Raw genomic sequence first — 27,218 nt, forward strand, 5'->3', positions numbered from 1 at the left:
GAATGAAGTATTCTTTACAGAGAGGTATACCCCACATTGGCACAATTTGTTATCAGCTCTGATATGTTTGACTTCAGCAGCACCTTGAAAAGTCTTCAGGACTAGGAAATTACATTGTTACTTTGAAACCCCATTTGATAGGTCAGGGCTCCAAAACAATAGAATTAGGGAGATGGGACGAGCACATTACAAGTGTTTGTTTCTGCAGTGGTTATTGCAAGGCTCTGTTGCTCAAGTTGTGATTTCTGTTGAAGCAAGAATCGGGTTCATAGCTGGAACATGTATGCAAGGGTGTGTATAGGTGTCTTTGTTCGTCGTGACATTCATGAATGGCGATGACAGATGTGCCAAATTTGGCAATTTTCGATGGATGATTATCAACATACTGTAACTAAACTTAAGTTTAATATTTTCATTCTCTTCATGCTTTATCCTCCTCATTTTTTGTTGTCATGCCTGTATCTCTATCACCCTTATCACTTTCTACATTTTCCCCCATTCCATCTCGAACCAATGCTTATCACTCCTCTCTCTCTCTTCAAAATATTAAATTTTCTCTTCCCCATCTCTTATCAATATCCTTTTCTTTCACTTTTGCCTCAATATCTCTTGATTTTCAGTCACTTCTCAATCCACCCCCTCCCCATCTCTCTCTCTCTCTCTCTCTCTCTCTCTCTTTCTACTTCTCTCTTATATATTATTTACCATTCCTACCTCTTCCACATATCTCAATTTCTCACCTCTACCTTTTCTTTATCACCTGCTCCCCTCTCTCTCATCTACACTTTTACTCATCCTCCTTCAATTACTTTATGTCATCTTTATATCCAATCATTATCCTTGTTTCTACTCCATACATCCCCATCTTTAGTGTACAATGACTGTAGTACAAATTTACAAAACATTGAAATTCTGACACAAATGAACATTTGGCACTTTTTGATTTTCTTGTGAAGACGGTACATGTTTCTGAACTATAAAGCACTTTTAGAACTTATCTTTAATGTCTAAATGTAATTAAGAATGGTTTGGCACAAAATAGCATGGAAATCTTTGATTTCTACTGAAACAAAATTATTGAAACAGTGAATCCAAATAAAAGAAAGGACAGATATAATATGTGGTCTTGACTGTTTTTTATTTTTTAAATGTCCATAAACAAAAAAAATAAAATTGGTCTCCTTTTTCTCTTGGCTTAAAGGCCATGCAATACACTAAATTTCACATAAATATAACCATTTTGTATCATACTTAGCAGTGGGTTCAAGAAATGAATGTACCTCATTCTTCAAACAGCGGCTCACAATAACAAAATAGTTTCAGGTTTGCTGCATAACATCTGGAAGACAATGCACTAAATTTCTGTCTGTCTGTCTACTCCTTGAATGCCATTGAACAGCTCTGCCCGGTGTCTTAGTTTCTTGGTATGCTGCATCTCAGATGAAGACACCAATATCATCATTGTCATGGTAAGGTCATTTAATGGCAGTTAACATCTGGATGTCATTGCACAAACTTCCTGTAGAAGTGTCGACCTCTGTCCACTACTTGGAAGCCATTCAATGGCTCTGCCCAGTGTCTTCATTTCTTGGTGTGCCACATCACGGATGACATCAACACCATCATCATCATCATCATCATCATCACTATTGCAACTAAGGAAATTCCTCCAACATCATTTAATAGCATTTAACACCTGGATGACATTGCACTGACTTTCTGTAGAAGTGTCGACCTCTGTCCACTGCTCGGCAGCCATTCGATGGCTCTGCTCAACATCTTCATCTCTTGGTGTGCCACATCACGAACGACAACAGCACCATCATCGTCACTATGGCAACCAAGGAGTTCCTCCAACATCATTTAATAGCATTTAACACTTGGATGACATTGCACCAACTTTCTGTAGAAGTGTCGACCTCTGTCCGCTACTCGGAAGCCATTCAATGGCTCTACTCAGCGTCTTAGTTTCTTGGAGTGCCACATCAGGGATGACTTCAACACCATCATCATCATCATCACTATGGTAACTAAGGAGTACCTCCAACATCGTTTAATAGCATTTAACACCTGGATGAAATTGCACTGACTTTCTGTAGAAGTGTCGACCTCTGTCCACTGCTTGGAAGCCATTCAATAGCTCTACTCAGCGTCTTCATCTCTTGGTGTGCCACATCACGGACGACATCAACATTATTATCACTATGCCAACCAAGGAGTTCCTCCACCCTCGTGACAAGCTCCAGACACCAGACGAAGAGCTGCTCCGTGGCCAACCCAGGGACACGCCTGGAGACCTCGCATGATTGACAGAAGAGCTGGCCAATCAGGAAGACTTGAGGAGCAGCATGGGCGGAGCTTGATGGACTTGATGATATGCTCTCTGTGGCATTGGATAGGATTTTCTGTAAAATGAAATAGCATTGGGATCATTACAATAATATTATTACAGACATGAACAAGTGCACATACAAAATGTACGCGAGAGAAGATATGGACTTCAAATCTGAAGCACGAAATGACTTTGGCGTGAAAAACCTTGGTTAAGAGGTCAATCTCACATACGCACATACTCACACTTCAATATTTCAAATATTAATAAGAAAATGCACATTTAAATGATTTTATCTATCAATTCAAAGTTCCGCAATTATTTTGACCAAGCTAGGCAACTGATTGGAATTTCTGAACTGATTCATGTAGTAACCTGCAATATATGACATGAGGTATTAAAATGTATGTCTATTTTTTTTAGTTATAAATTGACAATTAATTTCAAAACCAGGAACAGTATATAACTTGGTAAATTCTGACCACTTGAATGAATATAGAAATGCAAAGCATTATACATGTAACTCCTGTCAATTGTGTATAACACAAATCATATCAGACAAGCTTATTGAGCTGTTACTTGCCTTCATAAGCTGTGCATAGCTCTTGGTGATATGTTGCCATTGGTCATCTTTCAGCCTATCAGAAAAGCCCGCTTCACCCAACAGCTGGATCACCGTAGTGAAGACCTGACTCAACTGCAGAGGGCGCTGACACACTGAAAATGGGGGGAAAAAAAACACAGAAGTATTAAAGCAAGTAAGCAGTAAGTAAAATAGACTCACTCGAATAGAAACATTGACACAATAGATAACTTTAAGTCTACCCTGAAAACTTATTTATTTCAATTGTTGTATGCGATTAAAAGGAACTCAGTACCCTATTTTTCTCTTTGCTTTTCTTTGTATAAAGTGCATAGGGACACACTTTGTAATGTGTTATGCGCTATATAAAATGGATTATTATTATCATTATTAAGCATCATATGGATTAGGGCCTGGTAACAGTTCAGAGAATGAGCAGAGTGTCTAACTGTCTACCTAATGTATTCCCATAGAAGCATTCATTGAGCTCCGTCAATAAAGCAGGGCAAGAATACGTTTGCCAGAAAAATCATCTATCAGCAACAAGCCGCAAGAACAGGCATACATAACATAGCGAGTAGTTCCTCCTATTAAAAGACTATTGCTTTGGCCATAGTGGCCTTAGTGTCCAAGATATGGATTCCCGTTTGGACATCACTACGCCGTCAATAGCTTTTCAGGGCATGAAGAGAAGAAAATCAAACTGGGTTTCAAACAAGACTCATCGTCATTCAAGTGTAGAAAATGCACTACATAATATGAAAACACACCAGTACTGTATAACAGCAATAACAAAGGGGAAAGAAGATTAAAGATCTGGGAACCATTATAAATTTATCAATGATGATAAATCATCTGTCTGCCCGCCCGCCCCCTCTCTCTCTCTCTCTCTCTCTCTCTCCATGATCTATATCTCTCTACTCTACATCCATTCCCCCCCCCCCCTGTTATTTTGTCTCACTCTCTCTGTTTTGGTCTCTCACTGTGTGTCTCTTCTTTTAGTCTGTATCTTTGCCTCTTCAAAGGAGCTAGTCTTTGAAGGGGCATTTCTGAAGTACTTGCTACATGTAGCTACCATTTACCATAACATAAATCTGAAATTAATATTCCTTTCCTATTCCAATTATATATATTTATATTTGTGTTTTTTGTTTCTTTTTTATTATTTTTTTTGTTTTTTGTTTTTGTTAATCTTTGCTTTACATTATGCTATGAATGCTTTGGGAACTATGCTTGTACAAGGCCTAAGGGCTTTATTTATGTAGTTCCCAATTTCATTTTCTAAATTTGTTCATGAATTATTTTGTATCTTTTGTATGAATGTAAATTTTTAATTGAGAATTAAATAAATGAGAATTAAACAAAAACAAAGAAAAAAAACTCACCTGTGATATCACATGCAGGTAAGCTGGTCATGAAGTGGGAGGTGTAGGAAACATGAAGCAATCCCTCCGACCTCAGCAGATCAAGGGTGTTCAGAATGGTCAGCCATTCAGGAGTGCTACTATGAGGAAGGACTCGGGCCAGGCCAAGACAAACTGCTCGGTAGAAATCTGACCTCAAAGAAGACGTCGCGGGAAGGAATGTTCCTGATAAACTCTTCACAGATGTGGAGAAATAGAAATTTAAAAAACAAAATTTTGCTATGAACTATGCAAAATTGTAAAGGTAAGGCAAGTTTCTGCATGTACAGGTATAATGCAAACTTATTTAAATGATGTAAATTAGATATATTATTATAATGAAAGTGTCTTTAACGTTGCCCTTAAATTTTTTTTTTGAATTTTACTTCTGTGATCGACATTGGCAATACTCTTTCGGAGCGACATCTCTGTACCCAGCTTGTTCAGCACCCATCGATTTGTTCTTCTGTATGTCCATGGAACCCTACCCATTCACCGACACACCCACATTACAAACGCATCTACCCTCTTTTCAGCTCTCTTTACAATGGAACTAATGCTGCTCTGTCCTATTATGTCATATCAAAGGGAGTGTAGCTTGGCAAATACTTGTTAACGCCATTTACGACTTCTTTTGGACAACTGCACGTATTAAACAAATGGACTTGATTAACTGTCAGCGCGCTAGCGTTTGCGAAACAGACCAAAGTTCTCCTCACGCTTCGGTTTCGCGTCTGTTGCACGCTCGTGAATACTGCGGTCGCATCGTCCGTAGTCCTATTATACCTGATTGGCCTTGAGTCAGGCCACGGGAAAGACACGTAGTCTCATCAGGCTACACTCCCTTTAAGAGTCCCATTATAAGAAATATGGATACTACATCTTATGCTTCACCAGCTTTGACACTATCTTACAACCCTGTTGGAATACAACCGTTGTATACAATGACAGAAAAGATGCCTCTCACCTTGACAAACTGCTTTGATAACCGAGATGATATCCTAGCACCTTGGAAGAAGGCCATCAGAGAGCAACTCCATTCGCCATACAATGGCACAGACTCGATGGTTGGAGAGGGCTGTATGCAGCCAGTGATTTGGTCTATACATGAGATGACTTCCTGGAAGAAAAACAAAAACAGGGAAAGAAAAAGAATGTGTCAAAATAATATCGCTAGTGCTATTCGTTTGTCTCACAATGTATGGTCAACAAGGGATCTAAAGATCACGACGTTTCGTACGCCGCTGCAACACTTTGTCAGGTGATAAAATATAATGTAAGTAAGCATGTTTTATACTCTACGAGCGGACTGTCGGTCAAATAATTCAATCAATAATTAGAACAATAACGGACAAGGCCTATTGGCCGAAGCACACAGGTCAACTAATCAAGAAGAAGAAGAAGAATGTGGTTTAGAGTTTCAAAAAAGGTTAATCTACATAATTACATGCACAGTACTTGAAAACAACACAAGTAAAAATCTTCCACAAGATTTAGGATGCATCATAAAACACAAAAATAGGATAAAATACAGTTCTTTGTAAAATCATTATTCACTACAGTACATGTACATGTCCCTTTAGTGACCACCTGTCTACAACGACCACAATTTTTGTTTCCGTTGAAAATGGTTTCTCATGGAAACATGCACTAAAGGAACCTGTCTACAAAGACCACTTTTTGTGTCTCCCTTGGGCAGTGAGTTGCTATAGACAGGTTTGACTGTACCAAGTTATATACATGCTTGCATTCAATAGTGGGCATTCTAGCACTTTCCCTATCGTCTCAAAAGAAAACCTGTAAGAAAATTCTGATATACTTGCCCAACCAATAATGCGATTTAAAAAAAAATTCAGGTCAACTGGATCGGAATGGCACCTGACGATATGCAGCATTTAAAGCCCATCTGTACTAGTTCGGCCAGGGGGATTAGACCACCCTGCAAGGTCACTGACAGGTGGTTATCTCATCAAATCAGCTCTCAATTAATATAAGAAAAAGAGGATCATGGGGGACCAACGGGCACCGATTTTTGCTATAAAGAGGGGGCGAGTAGCTATAAGTAGTGCAGTGGGGCTTTAACCCATTGCTTACGGGAACCCGGTGGTCCCTGTGTTAAGCCTATGGGACCTATCAAATTCAGTAGTCAACAGGTTAAACAAACCTTGCTACAGGAAGGAGCAGCATCAGAGAACAGTGCATGAAGGGCGAGTCTCACAGTCCAGTCCAGATCAGATGTCTCTTCAACCAGCCACTCCAGACATACTGACAGGTTATCTGCAATGGTATTGAAATTGAGTTCAATCGAAATCGCACACATGTACATGTAATAATAATAACAATAATAGGCATTTCTATAGCGCCGTCTATCTAGAAATTCTATTCCGTGGCACATTTATTATTACCCCGGCTGTACAATGATGATGGAAGCCAAAGGGCTAAATTGCATAAAATATATATTTATTTTCTTGTAGCTCAAAAATAAAAGGTGGACTGGTCGAATTAGGACCTTCATTAGATACCTTTAGATGTCAGCTGTAATATATCACATTCTCAAGAAACTAAAATTGTGACAAATCAATTTTCCACTTACTTAAAAAATTATAAAACTTCCTAAGGGTACAAATAATTTAGTTGTGTACTGTACCTACCGATTTAATGCTGTCATAAGACATAGAAATGTGAAGACCACTGCACTTGTCCCATTTTAACATGTTTGTATTTTTTTTCAAACTTTCCATAGAGGTCATTGACCCAGCCATGTCTAATCACTATGAACATGACGGACAAAGAAAGCAGACAAAATATACAGTTCCTCATTCTACCCTCAACAATTGCTATGGTAGACAAAGGAACATCCCTTCACTGCTATTATGTAAAAATGTGTAGGACAGGTGAATATGCATGTGACACCTGTTCTACACATTTTTACATAATAGCAGTGAAGGCATGTTCCTTTGTCTACCATAGCAATTGTTGAGGGTAGAATGAGGAACTGTATATTTTGTCCGCTTTCTTTGTCCGTCATATTCATGATAGTGAATCCTTCTTCACAAGGTTCTTTGACAAAGAAAGAGAGCTACACACCTGTGTGAACTTGTCGGACATGGGCGGAAACCCTCTCGAGCAGGTCAGAGGTCATCTCTTTGATGAGGAAGTTATACGTAACATCTGCATCATCTGGGACAGTACAGTCCTGTAATATCTGGCACAGGCTGAGCATGGTCGAGAGGCACACGCTGATATCAAGCACATCTGGCTCCTGTCAAGAACAAATGAAACAAAAAATACTGCTAGACACGTAAAGAAGGCCTAGGGAATCTTGCTTTGACAGGGGAAAATGTGGGAAGGAGGAGTAGGGGAAGAAGGAGGATACTTTGGATGGAGAGTCTGCAAAAATCGTTGGAAGAGAGAGGAGTGAAAGAACTGGGAGTGGTGCTAATAGAAAAGGCTAGGAACCGAGGCTTGTGGAACAGTATGATCGCCAAAGTCAATCGATATGGCACTTAGAGAGAGAGAGAGCTAGACAGGATAAAAGCTGGATACCAGTAGGAGTATGTTTTCATTATGAAAGCGCACTGTTCATGATGGGGAGGAGGTTTTTACAGTTTAAAAAAGAAAACTGCCTGCCGTGTATGAAACATAGTCTTTCATTTGTTGCAAACACATGATCTTCACAAATAGCAATAATTCGTCAGCCTGAGATAGATGGATGTGTATATAATTTTTGTAGAACATCATAGAATCTGATATGTCCAAAATGTACTACATGTATAAAACTTTTTTTTCCAGTTATTCAAATCATCCATACACAATCAAACCTACGTTGGTTTAGATAATAATATGTTCATCAAACGTTCATCACTGTCATTCTCACCTGTCCATCTATCGAGGACAAGCTGTTTTTAAGCACAAGATCCAAGAACTTCAATGTTATACGTCTGGGAACGGAAATTCTGGGAGAGGTAGACCCGGAAGCTAGATACAAGGAGGGAGTTCCAGGACCAGGTCTATGGGTGTGGTCCAGTGGTGCAGGACCAAGGAAGGGCCAGATGCACGAGTCGGCCAGGTGGAGAGGGCTGACGAGGGGTGGGCAGGTGATGGGGTTTCCTGGATGGGTTGGTGGATGGTAGCTCTAAAAAAAAAGACAAAAGCAAAAACAGCAACATAAGATCATTCATGAATGTCTGTATAATATATCAGATGGGGCACATTTTGAACCAATTTTCCTACATCGCCTTTTATTTATACTTCTCTGTGTATTTGCATTTTACAAGACAACTTGCTTATACAGTAAATGTGGGCCTACCTGAATGACTAGAAAAGAGACAAAAGCAAAATCAGCAACAAAAATTCATGAATGTCTGAATATTGTATCAGATGGGGCACACTTTGCACCAACTTTTCTAAATTGCCTTTCATATACTTCTCTGTATATTTGCATTTTCAAAGACAACCTGCTTATACACATCATGTGGGCCTACCTGAATGATACCTTCTGCAAACTTGAAGAGGTTCAGTTCTTCAGAAGATGAGAGCTGTCTAACACCAAGAGTGCTGACAAAGCTGCTAAGCTCAGTGAGGAAACATGTGGCTCCATCAAGTTGAAGATGTACCAAGAATGGCAAACACTGCAGAACCTGATCAATAGAAGAACAAAATGTGCATCAATGTACTTGCATAGGTGGTAATGGCTATTTGACAAATGCTTCTAATCAGTAATGGTAGATATTCAATCCCTAACTTTTATAGACATTCAGTCAATATATATAAAATGTACAAACTATGAAATGTGTAACTTCCAGCCATTTATACTTGTCAATCCTAGTCATATTACTGATAAAGATGATTATTAATAGTGTTTGTAACAACAATCCTTGCAACAATTGTGCATCAACTCTTATCCTGCCATAATGAATACAGCCCAGTGCCACTGGGCTAATCCCCATTGTGCCAAGCCATAAATCCCCCCTGTGCCAATTTTATTTTGAGATAATATGATGGAGCGATCAATAGCGTGAGCGAAGCACTCAGCACAGTACAATGAGCATGAACTACTATTACAAATGCGAGCATGCATGCATAAAGCAGTTTAGCTGTGGCTTGGTCGCGTGAATTAAGCAGCCAATCGATAGCAGGCTTGCATGTACAAAGCACTATAACGGTTTCTTTTCTTTAATAATCATTGTTTATCAATATCCAAGAACTTATTGAAACACTGGATTCAGAATGTTATCAATCCTAATGCTTATTGCACCTTTAATTTCTGCAAAAATTGTACATTATTGTGGTACATGACGTTTTATAATTTCCTTGACTGTATAGCCCAAAACAATATTTACGCTCTATTCATATGTATATTTTTGTTATATACAAGAAATTGCTGGTCAGATTTACCTTGAACAATTACACATCTCTTCTTTTTTCTTTTTAATTAGAATTTCTTTGAATGAGACACCGTTGGATCAATTGAATAATGACGATTTATGTTAATTGTGTTCTGGTTATTTTAAGTTTTAAGTTTTTTCTGCATACAAATCTTAAAGCACTCTATTCATTGCAGCTTCATATCCTCTTAATGCATTTATCGAAATTTAATTTAATCATGATTTTCTGAATGATTGTTTGTAATTATTTTGTATACTTATATAATGTGAACCTTGCAATATATTCTATTATGTCTCGGAATGGCATGTAAGGGTGCACATGCCCCCGGGCAACAGGGAAGAATTTCGCTTTTGTGCACCCTGACCCACATGCTATTCCTTCTTTATCTTACTTTGTATTCTTCCTATTTCACTCTGTATACACCTATATACACTGTACATGCTGAATGTGTTTTTATGGTCGAATAAATAATAATAATAATAATAATAATAATGGCAGGATATGAGTTAAAACATGTTGAATACATTAGATTCTATTCCATTCATCTAATTTAATCCTACTTTGTTTAGTGTTTACCTTACAAATCAACCTGCCTGCGTCTGCATTGCTGATAGCCTCTTGTATAGCCTTCTGCAGAGTGGAGCTTGGACAATGAAGAGCAATGCTACAGATCTCTCTGGCTCTCTGCATCATATTGGATGAGAAAATATTCACAGAGAACAATGAGGGATCGTCTGATTTACCCAATCAATGCTCATTTACTGTTAACAATACTACATGTTTTGAGATAAAAATGAGCGGCGAATGCTGGCGATTTTGGGGTTTCGCCAGGGTCGTAAAAGGTCCCAAACATTCACAAATAGTGGCAAAGGATTGGCAAATCTTGCTAATCTTCGCCAAAACGGTCGCTAACATTTGCATACAGTCGCCAATAGTCGACAACTGCCAAAATTTGCAATGTTTGTAAGTATTTGCCACTCAGTGAGATACATCCTATAAGAATTCATCTTCCAAAAATAATTAAGGTCTTTAGAATTCAAAATGGAAAACCTGCCACCCCAACTAATGAAAGAATTATTATGATCCTAAATCATAATGCAGAGTATCTTCAGGACGAATTCTCTCAGACTTGATTTTCAAAACCTAAAACCCCAAAATGAATGTAGGCCTATAGAATTCAATATGGAAAACCTGCCACCCCAACTCATATGAAGAGAATTATTATAATCCTAAATCATAATGCAGACGAGTACCTACAGGACACATTCTCTCAGACTTGATTTTTATAGAACTTTCCTAAAATCCTGCACAAATTCATCTTTCAAAAGAAAATCAAGGTCTTTAGAATTCATTATGGAAAACCTACCACCCCAACTCATTAAAGGGATCGTTTAACAATGTTAAATTTGAGCTACAGGGCCCTACGTACGTGTTATCACTGTCTGTGATATGGTGTAATATTGAAGCCCTAAAAAAATTCAAAATGATCAAGAAGTGCCTCAAAAAAGTACAAATCTTTGAGTGATCGGTTTTACCATACTCGTTTTCCCCAATAGACTGTGGTGTTATGAAAACCGTTTGGCAAACAGTTTTAAAATTTGTAATTCCAATCAAAAATATCTTGATAATCAGACAGGCGATCGGCTTGTAAAAATCATGGGGTTCCTGACTGACCTAAAGGTTTCTAATTATCATTGCAGCATTAGCTAAATCCAGAATTTTGTTTCAGAATCTGAGACAAAGTTACCGGAGTCCCTTTAAGGAGAATTTTTCTCTTACCTCTGTAAGTTGAGTATCTGTTGACCCCGAGACCAGTCGGTTGAATACATGTGTTAGTTCTTGTTCTACATGGATAACCGCACTGTCCTTGAAGAGGGTGGGTCCGTTTGGCTGGTCCCATATCCACTGAAACAGTGTGCTTTGTAGAGGCAGAGGAAGGGCAGCAAAACAGTCTGATGAAAGCTGTAGGATAAAAGAAGAACATTGCATTCCAATGTGCTGATGTCTATCTAAGTGCAAACATGTTCAAATTTTCAACTAGCTGGTGGCATTGTTCTTAAAGGGATAAATAATACAAAAAGTGACAATTACCGAGCAGTGGTCTCGTAATCTGGTGACCCAGGTTCGAAACCAAGACGATGCGCTAGTGCCCTTTGGTAAGGCATTAATCCTCACTACCAGGTCCCTCAGAGAGGACCTAAAGCCGTCGGCCGTCTGGTTGCTTACTTACATGCATTTACGCTTTCTTAGCAGTCAGGTAAAATAACCATCACATCACACAACTCTGAAGTATGATGCTACTGCTGTGTCTTGATTTCCTTTAAAAATTAATTATCATTATCCAGTGATCGTAGTGATCATAGAACCTGGAAGGGGGATTCTGCATCCCCAAGTTGTTTATCCTTCTGAGTAGACATGTATCATAATGCTTGTGTAGTTGAAAAGTAATATGGTATGATATGCTCAGACCCCCACCCCCCCCCCCCCCCCCTCCCCACCAGCCTCCACTGGTCCACTTTTAGAACTACTCCATGACCCCTGTAATTCACGAGTATGACTTCAGGGCATAGTTTTCACGAAACCGTCATAAGTACAAGTTCACCAACATTCCATTGACATGCTTGTTAATTTTCAATAAACGCATCTCAATCGAATGTCGGCGAACTTGTACTTATGATGGTTTTGTGAAACACTGCCCAGGAGTACAAAGGAAATGTAATAAGGAAAACATAGACATCTTTCATTTCACCTCCCATTTTACCAGCTGCATTCTGTTTAATTATTCAACACGACTTGTCTGAAATTAAACCATCCTATTACCGGTAGTCTTGTTATAATGTGATTTTATACATTATATTTGATTTGATTTGAATAAATTGCAACACTCACCTTCAGAACTCTTTTATGCCTCTCAGTTTCATCTCTCGTAGTGGCAGTTTTGCTCCTTTGCCTTTTGAACTCCAAGGCCAATGCCATGAGTTTCTTCACCCATCTGCAAAGTCAGGAAACCAGACAATAAACTTATCAAATACAATTGATTATGGTATAACCTTCGCTTTCGATAGATGGTAGACCCCAACACAAGTTACCTCCGGCTTATATAAGCCAGTTCACGGTTGCAGTCTGAGCATGACCAGATAAAGGTCATTGCAGAACATTTTTGAAATTTTGAAATACACGGAGACAAAATACTGGATACGTGCTCATGAAAGTTATGTAATCATTATTCATTCATACACAAGCAGCGCATCCATGATACACAGGTGGAAGTATTCTTTGAAAAGGGGAAACATAGGCTATTTATATAGCACCTCCATGGCTGTGGGAGTGATTATTTCAAAATGTACAAAGTGGGACCTTTTCATGTTTTGAAGATCTGTAGATATTCGGGGTCATTGCAGTAATGTGCTAACCATGAACTGGTCGATTGGTTAACATGTATATGGCTTAAGTGAAGTATCCAAGAAAATTGATAATTCTTGGGTTTTATGTGGTATGCCACATTCAGTAGTAGAAGAAAAAACTTTACTTAACTTACGACTTAAAATTGAATCTGGGTAGTGGAGATTTCTTAAGTGTTGATGTATGAATCTATTAATGCCATGGAAAGACAATTTGTAATTCATTACTAAAGAATAAAAGCTGTATTGAGGATCTGATTAATCAATCTGAATGTTTAAACACAAGCGATACAATAGTGCTGACCATTTCTTATCGGTGTGCTTAGGGGAAGAAAAGAAAAGCCTGAACAAAATTGTCTTCTTTCTATAAATGAAATATAATTTTGTTATCTGATTACTAATTTGTAGGCAAAGGGAGTGGTAATATGTGGCCAGAAAGATCAAACTTCAATTTAAGGCAGCATGATCATCCTTTTAAAGTATGAGTAGTTTGATCTACTTTGACACTGCTTTTCTTGTCTTCTTACTACCGGTAAACAATAATGATTTGAACTGTTTGTACCTTGCTTCTATGAGCAGCTGTTGATTATCTTTTAAAACTTGAATCCCCTGATCATTCGTCCAGTCCCATAGACCACTCAGTAGTCTGTCCAAACAATCTGAAAATCAATCAAATCAAATATAGCAAATTATCATGTCACACACCATTAACACCAAACATAATTCTCAGACAGCAAACTACATTGTACCATCGGACCAATCCACAGAGCTAATATACAACCAATTACAATGTCTGCTCTTTTCAATATGAATGCATACTACATATGTGCATGACTAGCAACAAATTCAACAGTACCGTATATATTAAAGCACATATTATGTGTTTTAATTGGCCTTCAAAATGTTGAGCATAATAATAAATCAAGTTCTGCTTTCATAATTTGCGTCTGAATGAGTTGGAAGTAATTTTAACACTAAAATCCATCCAATGAAAAATGTATTACTATTGTAAATGAAAAATTTGAAACAACAATAACCTTCATATCCGGCAAGCCTTTCTGTGATCCTCCAGGCACATTCTTTAAAGCTAACTACCCCTCCATCTCCATCTCGGTTTCTGTCTCTTCCTAACAATGTTTCATTCACTTCTCTGGAGGTCTTGACAGCAGCTATCACTTTCTCCTCCTCTTTTGCTAGCTTCTTACACCTTCCCTGTAGAGCATTCAGCTGCTGAGTGAACAGTTGATGGCACTGTTCATCTAGGAAGGAGAGGTTCTTGGAGAAAGGATCAGACTTAGTGCCTGAGGTTTGTCTATGCTCAGAGTCAGACAGATGCTTCCTTTCACCATCACACAAGTCGCCAAGAGATGATACGACTTCAAGGAGTACTAGAAAGATAGAGCTGTCATCGAGTTGATTTGAATCGTCTTCTCTGGAAAGGGATGGTTGCAAGGAAACTGACCGGAATCCTAATGGAGCATTTGCTTGAAGGGATAAACGCTGGGTATAGAGTTGAAGAATGGTGCTTGGGTATCCCGACTCTAAACTTCCAGCAAAAGGCGATTCGTATACAGAGTTCTCCTCCTCAACTATACCTTTGAAACTATGCAGTTTGTCTTCCTCATAGTCTAAAATGTTAGAAATTGTTAGAAGTGTTTGGTACAAATAACTTTTTTGTTCCCCTTCACTCATCCCCCATGACTTGGCATTCCTGGATAATAATGCCACTTCCTTTAAAACTTCAATGCTCTCCATTGCACGCATCAAAAGGCACTTGTGTCCGTATGATAAGAATATCTGCATTGAGAGGGTAAAAATAAATAAAATCAGTTAAATCAGTTTTAAATGTAAAGGGTGGGATGTCAATTTGTACTAGGATATTGAAATTAATATGGATAGGAATGAAATTTATGGAAGTGGGACAGGTCAGATTCCAAAAGGAGAGAGAAGAGGAAGAAATGGGAGTCAGTGACGAGCAGGGGTAAGGAGTAGTTGGTACAGAATGAAAGAAAGGAGTGAGAATTAGATATTGGGTGGGGGTGTCATGAAAAATACATTTAAAAAACAAAGAGTTTCTGGCACAAGAAGTTGATCAACAAAATAATTAGGAGATTGAACCGACAAATAATGGTCAAATTAGAAGTCAAACTTTAACTTCTGTGACCAGTTTTTTACCACAGCAGTACAGCACCCCTGGTCAAAAAATAGGTAAAAAACAAATATGGCAACGTTAATTTTACCTTTAAAAGAAAAAAACGGCCCCTGGCTCACACATAGGAGCATCACTATCCTGGCTGTGTAGTAAAAGCTGTGCTTTTGATTCTCAACATTTCAAACACCAATGTACAAAACTCAACTGATTTCACTCAAAATCGGTACTTTAGTTACAATTGATGACACCTAAATAGCAGTAAAATACATTTTTTTTAACTTACTGATGTACAAAGAATAATTTAAAAATTCAAATGGTAAGTCTAGTGTCAAACTTTGCTTACAGCTGCATCGACATGATTGTGTAGAGTCTATGCAATATTGTGTGGTGTGTGTATTTGTGTATGGGTCTAATAATACCTGCCTCACAGCAAGCATGCAGTGCTATAGAGGTCAATACGCATTAGCATCGACTCTCTATACTTTGCTGGAGTGGACAGGCCATGTCGCCACTAGAGTCTAGACCTATATAAAAAAATAGTGCTCACTAACATGGTCAAGATCAAGGTTTACACATTAGATGAAATCAGGGAAAAATACACGGGGCTCGAGGCGAATTAGCCCCCAAAATACCCAAAAGAGCCCCTGAAAAAAAAGAGCCCCAAAAAATTTGCATAGAGTTCAATGCAAAACAAATTAAAATAAAGAGTGTTACTAGATCTAGATCTATTTTCATGCAAGCAAGCTTGAAAAGTTTTTATTAATTTTTTCCCTGGATGAAATGCGATGACATATTGATGTACATTTATATACCTGGCTTCACCATTCACAAATTCACTATACCGTACACGATCGTGCACGACAAAGAACCATGCCCCGTGACACCCCCCCCCCCCCTTTTTTTTTTCCTCCAAAAAAAGACCACGTCTGACATATAATTTAACACATGGGACTAAACGTAACATTTCTAAAGTATCGAGATATTTCCAAACATGATCACAACAGACCACATGAGTCAACAAATACTAAAATACTGACACTCGTACTTTAAATGGCTCTCATGAACTTAGAATTTGTACTTTCATTACCAATTTATTTCGTAAACTCCCGAAAAACTATCAAAAGAGCAAGAAAATGGGTTTGAATTACCCTCCACGGCCTTGACTGAAGTAATCGACTAGTTTAAGATTTATTTGCGTGGTTGAGCGCACGAGCTTGTATTGCCGCGCGCGGCCTTTGATAGTTTTTTATGCAATGATCACATTCTCAATACTCGTACTGTATTGTGAAAGAATCGAATTTGATCAATTCACTTATTATGGACTATGGCGGATCCAGGGGGGCCGCCCCCCCCCCCCACGAAGAAAAAACGTGTAAAAACACGTTAATTTTTTTGAGGGAGATGCCCCCCCCCCCTGGCGCTCAAATTTTCGAGGGCCCCCCAAAAAATGTGCTTACTATACCCCCCCCCCTCCCCCCCCCCCCCCCCCCCCCACTGAGCGAATTCTCGGCCGACGCGATTTTCAAATTTTCGGGAGCAAAAAGGAAAACAATTGGGCCCCCACCCCTAATAAATCCTGGATCCGCGCCTGATTATTGATACTTTAAAACTTATAAGGAAAGAGTTTTTGACACCCTGTATGATATTTGTCTCCTTTTTCTGTGAAAAATAACTGAAATGAATCGAACCCTATTTTACTCTTAACATAATTTATGCATATGCAATTTGTATTTAACAATGGATTTACTAGATCTAATGTAATCCACGAATTAACATAATCGATGTTATTCATTTAATATCAACAGTGGTATTGGCCTACTTTTTTTTATTCCTTCTTTCACGTTTGTTTGCCCTTTCACCGTTCTCCTCCCCCTTCTCTCTCTCTCTCTCTCTCTCTCTCTATCTCTCTCTCTCTATATATATCTCTCTCTCTCGTCGACATATTGGGGAGAAAGAGACTTCCTCATTATTGTTACCTATTCCCTTTCCTAGATCTTAGCCCCTCTCTCCTCTTTCTTACTCTCTCTCTCTCTCTCTCTCTCTCTTCCTCCCCTACCCCCCCCCCCTCTCTCTCTCTCTCTATCTCTCTCTCTCTCTCTTTCCCCTCCCCTCTCCCCTCCCCCTCTCTCTCACTCTCTCTTTCTTTCTTTCGTTCTCTCTCTCTCTTTCTCTCTCTCTCTCTCTCTCTAGTCGACAGCCCAGCGATGAGAACTTAAAGAGCAGTACGTTGCACTCAGGGGCGGGTCCAGCTGGCGGCAAGGGGGGGGGGGGGGGGGGGGGCAAAAACTTCGAGAAAATATTTAGCGGGGAATATATTTTTTGTGGCTCAACGTGGGGGGGGGGGGCTGAACGCTCCTTTTTTTTCTCAACACCCACCCCCCCCCCATCCTGGACCAAAAAAAATAAAGAATTAGTGCTAACCCCCCCCCCCCCGGGGGGGGGCATTTTCATTTTTAGTTTGTTTACAAAGTCAAGTCAAGCATCGCTTATGATTGCAGTCTGCCAGTCTCCTGCACCTTTTTAACAGATAGTTTGGATGATACTTTAAATTTATGATAATAATTATAAAAATATTACATTTCGTTATTATATGTACGGATGTAAAAAAAAACATTTTGAAATTTTGAAGTTATAATTGTTTGTATATTTTGTATTATATCTTACGTTTATATGTTCTTTGTTCTTCAGTTATTATATTTGAAAAAATGCAGAAATAAAATGAAAAGGTAAAAATGTTACTATCTTTTGTTTAAACCTGTTTTTTGCCAGGGGGGGGGGGCGGGCCTGTTGGGCACCCCTAACCCCTAACTCCCCCCCCCCCCCCCCCCGTGGATTCGCGCCTGGTTGCACTGAAGGAGAGGATCGAGCGGGGCTTTAAGCAAATATATTATTGCTAACCTACTGACCGGAAAGTTTATGGGAAACTGAGCGCCATCGATCTGAACTCATGTTCACGATTTCATAATTCATTGAAGTTAACATCACATGAAAAATGAATATAATATAAACAAAGCATTTTCAATTTTACAATCCATTTGAATTGACTTCACGTGAAAAAAAGAATATAACAATGTTTTATCAATTAAAGACAAGTTGCAACTAATATACAGTTTGAAGAATGAACACACAAATGTGATGAAACATAACAAGCAAATAGCAATAGCAAATAGAGCTTGAATCGTTACAACACCTTTCAAATATATAGTATATGACAAATACAATTCCTAAAGTAAGGGATCCTAAATCACACAAACACAAACACATTTAGGCCGCATTCTGCGACATCAAAATCCATATTTTTATAAAATCTTTAATCCTTCCGAAAGTTCCCTTATCATTTTTGAAATACCATATCGTAGCCTACATTTCATTTCATTTTATATTATTTCACAATAACAGCAAATAACATTTTCAAAGCTTTTCGTTTTACAAAGTCAATCCTTATTAGTCTCAATTGTATACTTTTACTGCATGGCACGTACGCATTGTGACCTCATGTTTAATTATATAGACTTTGTAATTTTATGTTAGTTGGAATAGAAAAACTCTTTTTTTTTTTTGTAATTGCCCCCTTGATAGGTTTTATTTGCTGTGAGAGATCAAACTCTAAAATTGATAAATTCATGAGCAACATATATCAGAAACATAGTTTTGCTGTAAAAATGTATAGCATCATGTAACATGTAATATGATAATATTGTTTAAAGTATATTTGGTGCAGGGTTCATAAAAGGTGTGCTGGCATTCTGGCATACACTCTATACGACAGTTTCCAGCGGGGTCCGCTCGCTATTCATAAGGACCGCTATTCATATTAAGGACCACTATTTATAAGGACCGCTATTGTTAATTTGAGAAAAGGGTCATTATTCATAAGGGCTGCTCTTCTTAATCGAAGAAGAGGGTTGCTATTCATAATACACAATTGGGGTCGTTATTCATAGGGGTCCCTATTCATAAAACGAGAAGAGTGCAGATGAATCAGTAACGACCCTCATTTCGTATTATTCATATTCATATTTATTTCATTTCCAACAGAAAGGTAAACAAAGGCATTACATTTTTGTCATACATAATTCATTTTTTCAGGAAACTATACAAATAAACTTTGCACATAATAAAATTATTACAAGAAATTCTTAATATCTGAGGAAATGGGGGGATCCTACTAAAAATCAGTGCTTGTAGTTTGTGGATCCCCAAAAAAAGAAAAAAAGAAAAATGTTTCAAATTTTGCCTACGAAGATTTAGAAAACACAAGACAATATTACAAAACAACATACATGTACAACCACGAAACGAACAAGGAGAAGTAAAAACAGATAAGAAGGAAAAGGGAAACGGGTGAGGAAGGGAGAAGAAGCAGGACAAATCATGACCAAAAAACGGGTAGTTATAATGTTAATTTTGGGCAGGTAAGATCATAGGACCAAATAAATATTAAATTAATCGAGCAGATGATGAAGACCTAAATGAAAAATTAAGATGATTACCAACTGCTATCAGATTATTCTTGTATATTACTATAAGATTTGAGCAAAAATGTTTTTAGATTTTTCTAAATTATGAATAGTGCCCCTTCTTAAACCTTGTTTTATGTCATTCAATCTTATTATTCTATGTATTTACTTCCTTAAAACCAAATAAACATGACAACATGAACAATTCAAAATATCAAAAAATGTTAGAAATTGATAATGTAAACCTGATCACAAAATATAAGTTTCAAATTAATTTTCCACACTGTATTATACATGTACGAAGCCAACCTGACGAAGTACAATACACAGTCATTTATAAAATATACATTATGATATGGAAGAAGGGAATATATTAAACTAGCCCCGTAGCTTACTCTCGACCTTTGTGTGATAAAGTGCTGAGATATTATGATGGCACTGATTTTTACCCCGGCCTGTTTTTATATTTACCTCTGACATTTTTACACCGAGCCGACACCATACCAAAAATTTGCAGATTTAACGCGACGCGTCAAAAGTCTCTGGTCAGGCCATCATATAGTAGGGTTGATATTCTTTAAAGGGCATATTAAAGCATGTTTCGTGTTTCTTGTGGCCCTCCCACTAATGCATATCTCTTGAATGCAAGGAATTAAAAAAAATCTTACAGTATGAATAGAACTTTTTTTGTGAAAAATATGGAAATATGAATGGAAAAAATATTTTTACGTTACAAAAAAATTTAATGTCGAATAATTTCACAAGCATATTATGAAGGAACATAATTTATTTTTTTTTTGCCTTTTTTTTTTGGGGGGGGGGGGGGGGAGTAGGTGAACTTCTTACTGAAATAAGTCAAGTGCTAATCAGTGTATTTACCCCCCCCCCCCCTCCCTCCAATATCGTGGATCTGATTCTCAAGAATATTTTCATTTATGTATTGCCTAAGCCATACTGTAGTAATTTTGGCTCAGTGTATGCTCCTGCTACCAATTCCACACTACAAGGCTTACTTCGAATCATCGGATCGTCCCGTCGGGTCGGGTGGTCGCGTTACCCGACCTTTTGGAGAAGCGTGCCCCTTTATTCATGCACGAAATGTCAGGGGTAATGTTTGTGAAACACCTATCATCTACAAATGGTCTGGCCCAATTTACCCGACACTTTGTGAAAACCCTACGGCAAATCTACGACAGGTGGCGTCCTTAACGGGCATGAATGAATGAATGTGGTGGTGGTTATTTTACCTGACTGCTAAGAAAGCATAAATGCTTGTAAGTAAGCAACCCGACGGCCGACGGCTTTAGGTCCTCTCCGGGGGACCTAGTAATGAAGATTAATGCCTTACCAAAGGGCACTAGCGTATCGACTTGGTTTCGAACCCGGGTCACCGGATCGCGAGACCACTGCTCTACCTACTGAGCTATCACATGATCTTCCACTTTCGTTTCTCATCACGAGAGCTCATGTAACGCGACCATCCGAGCGGACGCGATAACCCGATAATTCGAAGTAAGCCCATTACAAAGGTCTAGGTATCATAGCCAAATACTATACACAACTACAAAGTTTGTGAATTCTTGGTTAGAAAGAAGCAACGAGGATCTTAAAGCCGGACCAGCACGGACGAGCACGGACCACTCCGGACCATCCCGGACCATGGTCTGGGGTGATCCGGGATGGTCCGGGATGTTTTGTTCAAAAAATCGCAACCGCCGACCGTCTCCCCGGACCCAACACGGTACCACTACGGACCGCCCCGGACCGTCCGGGCATAGCCCCGGCAGCAGTACAGATCATTCCAGACCCAGCACGGAGCCGCCACGGACCATCCCGGACCACCCCGGTGCCAACACGGTGCCAACACGGATGACACCGGACCATCCCGGTGCCAACACGGATCATCCCGGAACGCCCCGGTGCCAACACGGATCGCCCCGTGATGGTCCAGGGTGATCCGTGTCGCCACCGTGCTGGGTCCGGGATCATCCGTAGGGGCGCCGGGGTGATCCGGGGTCAATAACTCACTCCCGGACTGCCACGGATCAACACGGACCGCCCCGGCGCCACTACGGATGACCCCGGACCCAGCACGGTGGCTACACGGATCACCCCGGATCAAACTATTGTCCCGGACCGTCCCGGACCACCCCGGCAGTTTTTTACCGTCAAAAACATCCGGGGTCGACTCCCGGACCGCCCAGGACCATCCAGGACCATCCAGGACCACCCCGGTGCCAACACGGTGTCAACACGAACCGAATCCCGGATCACCCCGGATGGGGTCCGGGATGGTCCGGGACGCTCCGAGACGTAAATGGGACTGTAGCTTTATATTAGGTGATGGTTCTTTTGCAGAATCGTTGCCATGCTACAGGGGTGATGATCAAAATAGCGGCACATATATCCAGAGCCCCCATGATGCAAAATGCGATGTCATACGACTGAGTACGGTCATAAATTGATCCTGCAATACAATTATAAAAAACAAAAACATTGAAATTAATATAAATCCATCAAATCCACGTCCATAGAAAATTAATAGGTGATATTTTGTATACAGAAGTTAATATGCGAATATTGCTCAGCTTTAAAGGGATTGGGTATCTTTGTCTCAGATTCTGAAACAAAATCCTGGATTTAGCTCATGCTGCAATGATAATTATAAACCTTTAGGTCAGTCAGGAACCCCATGACTTTTACAAGCCGATCACCTGTCTGATTATCAAGATATTTATGATTGAAAATCGAAATTTCAAAAGCCGTTTTTATAACACTACAGTCTTTGGGGAAAATGAGAATGGTAAAACTGGTCACTTAAAGATTTTTATTTTTTGAGGTACTTCAGATCATAATCATTGTAAATAATTTTGGAGGTAGCATTCTCCAAGTATGATATATATTTCTTTACTGCAAATTCGAAATTGAGAATACAGGAATAATATATAGCAATTAGACTTTGTACAGACCTACAATGAATCCAAGGACTGGAAAGGAAGAGCCACTAGTCAAATATAGTAGCCCCAGCCCCGTCTTGTAGTGCTCATGGCCAACTGCATTCATCACGAGGGTAAATTGTGCAGGAATCTTGAAACCGATCGCAAATCCAAACATTAGGGAAAGAATCACCAGGAACAAGAAAGAATCAGCCACATAGTTCACGAAAAATGCAATCGATGATATTATGTTCGCGATTAAATACCAAACTTCTATTCTGGCTAACTTCCTGGAGGTGATGAACCCAAAAGAGAAGCGCCCAAAAAAGTTTGCCACTCCACCAGCGATTGAGAGCTGGGCAGCCCTGAGGTCAGACAGGCCTTTAGCTTGAGCGTTGGGGATCGTAAACAAGAGCCAGGTACCGTAAGGAAGGGCAAACAAATATACCTGGATACAGACTATGATCATGAGGGGATGTTCTTTGAAGAACCTTACAGGAGAAGAAAGTAAGTTGCAAGAACATTTCCTGTTATCCGTGACTTCAATTTCCACGTTTACGTTAGAATCAGTAGGCCTATTGGGCGAACTGACTTCATCATCTTGCCAATGTGCTGCCGATTTTCTCTTTGTTTCGGTTGTACGTTTAGCAATATCAGTGAACTCATTGACCGTTGAACTAACTGTTGACAGGTCTCTACTGTTGCCATGTTCCACAGTATCTAGACCCACTTCTTCTTCGACGGGATGGGACACAAGGACTGTTTCAATTTTATGAGTAGAGCTTGAACTGTACACTTCTGTTTCCGAACGATCAGGCAAAGAGTCTCTGCTTTGAATGGTTTCTACATCGCAGTCATCTGTTTTAACATTGATGTTGATGTGGCCAGAAGCTTCGTCACCGTCCTGAGTTGCGCGTTTGTCTTTTCGTGAACGTTGCCTTTTGGTGGGTTTTAAAAGTAAACCGATTATAATGAAGTGGGTAGTCAACGCACCAAGCAGCAGAAGGCTACCTCTCCATCCGTATAAGCCCATTATGGTATCGAAGAGCAAAGGCATCAACATGACTCCAACACTTGCACCTGAGGAAAAGACTCCTGAGGCGATCTCAAATCGATGATCAGGGAAATAATCGGCGAGAGAAGAGTGGGTTGGCAGAACTATGAAGAAAAATCCGAACCCTGGCTTGGGATGAATAACAAATACAAAATCAGAATGGTAGCAATCAAAATGTTTCTTCGTATTTGATAAATAATATGGACGAATCAATATAAATGCAGACTTATCACTTCTTTTTGTTCAATTGTTTGGGTATTTGGACTAATTATGCCCATTAAAATGTATCTTTTCACGTTTTATGTACAACTACGGGGTGTCTAAAAAAAAGATTGCAATTGTCTTTAAAAGTGCTGCATCCTCCTCAATGCAATTTCATAGGTAATAGTATAGTAATATTATTTACATTTGTTGTAAATTTCAGGTGGATGTAAGCTAAAACTACAAAGTTATGTTTATTTTCGTAAGACACCACAGCATTTGTCAAATAGTACAAAATGTAGCACGTTGAATAGCAATGCACAAAAAGTGACTTATCGTCTGAGCATTTTGCGACAAGCTCTCAAATTAACTTCATTTCAAGTTAAGAGTTTAGAATATAGTTATTTACCCGAAATAAATGTTAAGAAAATTCAGTATATTTAGTACTTTATAGAGACATTATATCCATTTGAAATAAAAATCGAAATATGTGGAGAAACCTATGGACATGTTGAGCAATATTCATACACCTTATGAGAATAGACATCAGAAATCAATGTTTTTCTTTATTGATATTGGAAGAGGTAGTAATACATTTCTTCTACTACCTTTAAACAAATGCTTGGGCATTGTTGGTTTTTTCTTACAGTATTTTGCTCATGTCAAAATGATTGAGATATAAATAAGTTGCAGAAGTAGACCATCAGTCACATTAAAAAATACACCTTGGAATATTTTCTTTTGCTTGTCGTACTGAAAGAAATTTTGGATACATGTAACATCTTACAAATGAAATATCAATTTCATTCAGAAAGTACAAGTTAGAATGACTTGAAATGTTTCTCGTAAAATGTAGATGTGGCAGCAATACTTTTGTCTTGCTTGCTTTAGGGGATTTTGTTCATTCTTTTAGGGGTTTGTTTTGTGCACCAATTCTATTTAATGCGCTGTTTTTGTAACATTTGGAAAATGATACGTCTTACAAAACCAAGCACAACTTTGCAGTCTTAGTTTAAATCCTCGTTGAATTCACACAAAACTAAGGAGATGCTTCTCAAGTATTACCTATGAATTTATACTGAGGATAATAATAACAAAATGAAAAGATATTGCCAATCAAAATCTCGTTGCCTTCTTGACACCCCATTTTAAAGCCCCTCTGCACTAGTTTGGCCATGAGGGATTAAACCTCCCTGCAAGGTCACTGGCAGGTTGTTATCCCATCATATCAGCTCTCAATTAACATAAGAAAAAGAGCATCATGGGGGATCAACGGGTACCGCTTAGCATTTTGGCTGTATAGAGGGCGCAAGTAGCTAAAAGTAGTGCAGAGACTTACCAAATGCAATCAGAGCTGTTGTTATCTGTGGTGTTGTCGCGGTAAACGAAGCAGCAATAATCCCTCCTGATGCCAATATACCACCAAATATCGTAAGCTGCCGAACGGAAAAGCAGCGCAGTAGAGGTATGTTGATTAATCCTGTAATGACGATTTAGAAATGACAATTGACTAATGCAGTAATGAAATAAACCGACACGACTAAGATAATGGAGACATTACTACATCCTTTGGTTTGCGAAAACCATAACAACTAAGCATGAGAAATATGATGAGGAACAAAGGAAACAGTTTACCAGAGAGTACAATTGGCGCAAGGAATTTCAATTGTTGGCATCTCTCATTTTGTTGTTTCAGTTTGAAAGCAGAAAATGTAGGGAAAATATGTTTATGATTGTGCTTTAAACATGAAATCAAATTGTTTTATCGTACTCACTTCTTAAAGTATCGTTCTATCTGCATAATCGCGCATACCCTGCTTTGCCATTGCCTTAAGGAGTGGTCATTTCTTAACCAAATAATAGCTTTCTGGTTTTTAAAATCTAGCGAAATAAAGGAAAAGAGAGAGAGAGAGAAAGAGAGAGAGAGAGAGAAATAGAGAGAGAGAGAGAGAGAGAGGAAAAGTGATTATCATTTTCATGGGGCTTAATGATGCCTTCGTATCGGTTTATAGCAACGGGATAAGATAAAATACAAGGAAGTTTGTGTATTAAAACTATATGATATAGCATTACTAACGAAGTGTATCCGCTAAATTAGCGACATGTTTTACAACATAGCAACGTTATATTCATGCAAATGAAATGTGTCATATTATAATCTCCATGGTTTTCAGATATGAGGTGACGGCCGTCTGCAGTCGCTAGCGGATTCGTCAGCGACAATTGAAGGCAACACACGATGATTGGTGGGAAATTCAATATTGCAATTCGCAGCTTAATGTAGCTTACGGTACCCCCTATTCGTGTGAGCTGGAGGAAACATGAATACGCGTACCCTACATAACACTGAGTGGGGACGGGGCGGGACAGGGGTGACGGTTGTCCGACTTCTCGCTTCTCACCATTCTCACGTCAGGATTTATCAGAATTTCTGAGAGACAAAACGTAATTACAAAGTGAAGTTTTGAGTGTTCTGCTTGACCATTTGTGTTATAGGCACTCTGTTTTTTTCTTCAAAGTTAACTCCTGTGCCTTACCTAAGAAATATGGCATTCCAGTGATAAGGCCGTATATTGCCCCCATGTAAGAAGTACTGACATCAAACTGAAACGTAAGGTCGTCTAGGAAGAGAGACAGTGTCCTGATTGATCCCACTTCTAGAAAACTCACAAAGAAAAGACCTGCCAAGATGAACCATCGCGTCCATCCCCCAGACGGCCAACATCGTCGAGTATCATCCTGATCTTGTCGTGGTGAATTGGCCATCACTGGAAGGAAACAAAATCCACAGAACCATTAATAATTGATTCGTGTATTTTGTTTCTGTGCTTATTGTAATTTGATCCATGGAATCAAATACAATAATAATGATGATAATAATAATATTCGGCTTTAATACAGCGCTTAATGCATCAACGATGTGTCTATGCGCTTTACATATATTATTATTACCTCGGTCATCGGATTCAGGCTTACCCGCACACAATGCATGCATTCTTCACTCCCTGGGGAGCATCCCAGCCAGGCGTCTTTGTTTAAGCGCACACTTGCTCATCTAACCACATTAACTTTTGCATCCGCCCGGGTACCCATGACACCTGGATGGAGAGTGGCAAATGTAAATTAACTTCTTGCCAAAGGATATTAGTGCCGCGGCGTGACTCGAATATTCATATTACAGGCATTGTGTAAAATGTATAAAGTTGAATGAATAGAGTTCGTGTATCGTCAGGAGTTTACATGGGTAAAAGAGTACTAGTGGGGATGAGTTTGATTGCTTGGATTGTTCATTATTCTTTTATGAGAAA

General features: G+C 39.0%; 2 protein-coding genes across 2 annotated transcripts; both read right to left on the reverse strand.

Moving 5' to 3' along the window:
* Positions 1-1,119: 1,119 nt before the first annotated feature.
* On the reverse strand, positions 1,120-5,434 carry LOC115919055. The gene is made up of 4 exons (XM_030998245.1): positions 5,286-5,434; positions 4,301-4,514; positions 2,916-3,049; positions 1,120-2,405 (listed from the first exon to the last, which is right to left on the reverse strand). Exons 1-4 carry the CDS (start codon positions 5,340-5,342, stop codon positions 2,064-2,066), a joined length of 747 nt encoding a protein of 248 aa, XP_030854105.1. The 5' UTR covers positions 5,343-5,434; the 3' UTR covers positions 1,120-2,063.
* A 1,030-nt stretch (positions 5,435-6,464) lies between these two features.
* On the reverse strand, positions 6,465-14,732 carry LOC100890888. Its single transcript, XM_030997205.1, has 10 exons — positions 14,703-14,732; positions 14,145-14,358; positions 13,670-13,766; positions 12,596-12,698; positions 11,486-11,668; positions 10,283-10,390; positions 8,803-8,958; positions 8,196-8,453; positions 7,406-7,580; positions 6,465-6,595 (listed from the first exon to the last, which is right to left on the reverse strand). The coding sequence occupies exons 1-10, from the start codon at positions 14,730-14,732 to the stop codon at positions 6,465-6,467; spliced, it is 1,455 nt and encodes a 484-aa protein (XP_030853065.1).
* Between the last annotated feature and the right edge of the window lie 12,486 nt (positions 14,733-27,218).

Source organism: Strongylocentrotus purpuratus, unplaced genomic scaffold, assembly GCF_000002235.5.
Source record: "Strongylocentrotus purpuratus isolate Spur 01 unplaced genomic scaffold, Spur_5.0 spur5_scaffold_4, whole genome shotgun sequence".
In the NCBI taxonomy this organism is placed as follows: Eukaryota; Metazoa; Echinodermata; class Echinoidea; order Camarodonta; family Strongylocentrotidae; genus Strongylocentrotus; species Strongylocentrotus purpuratus.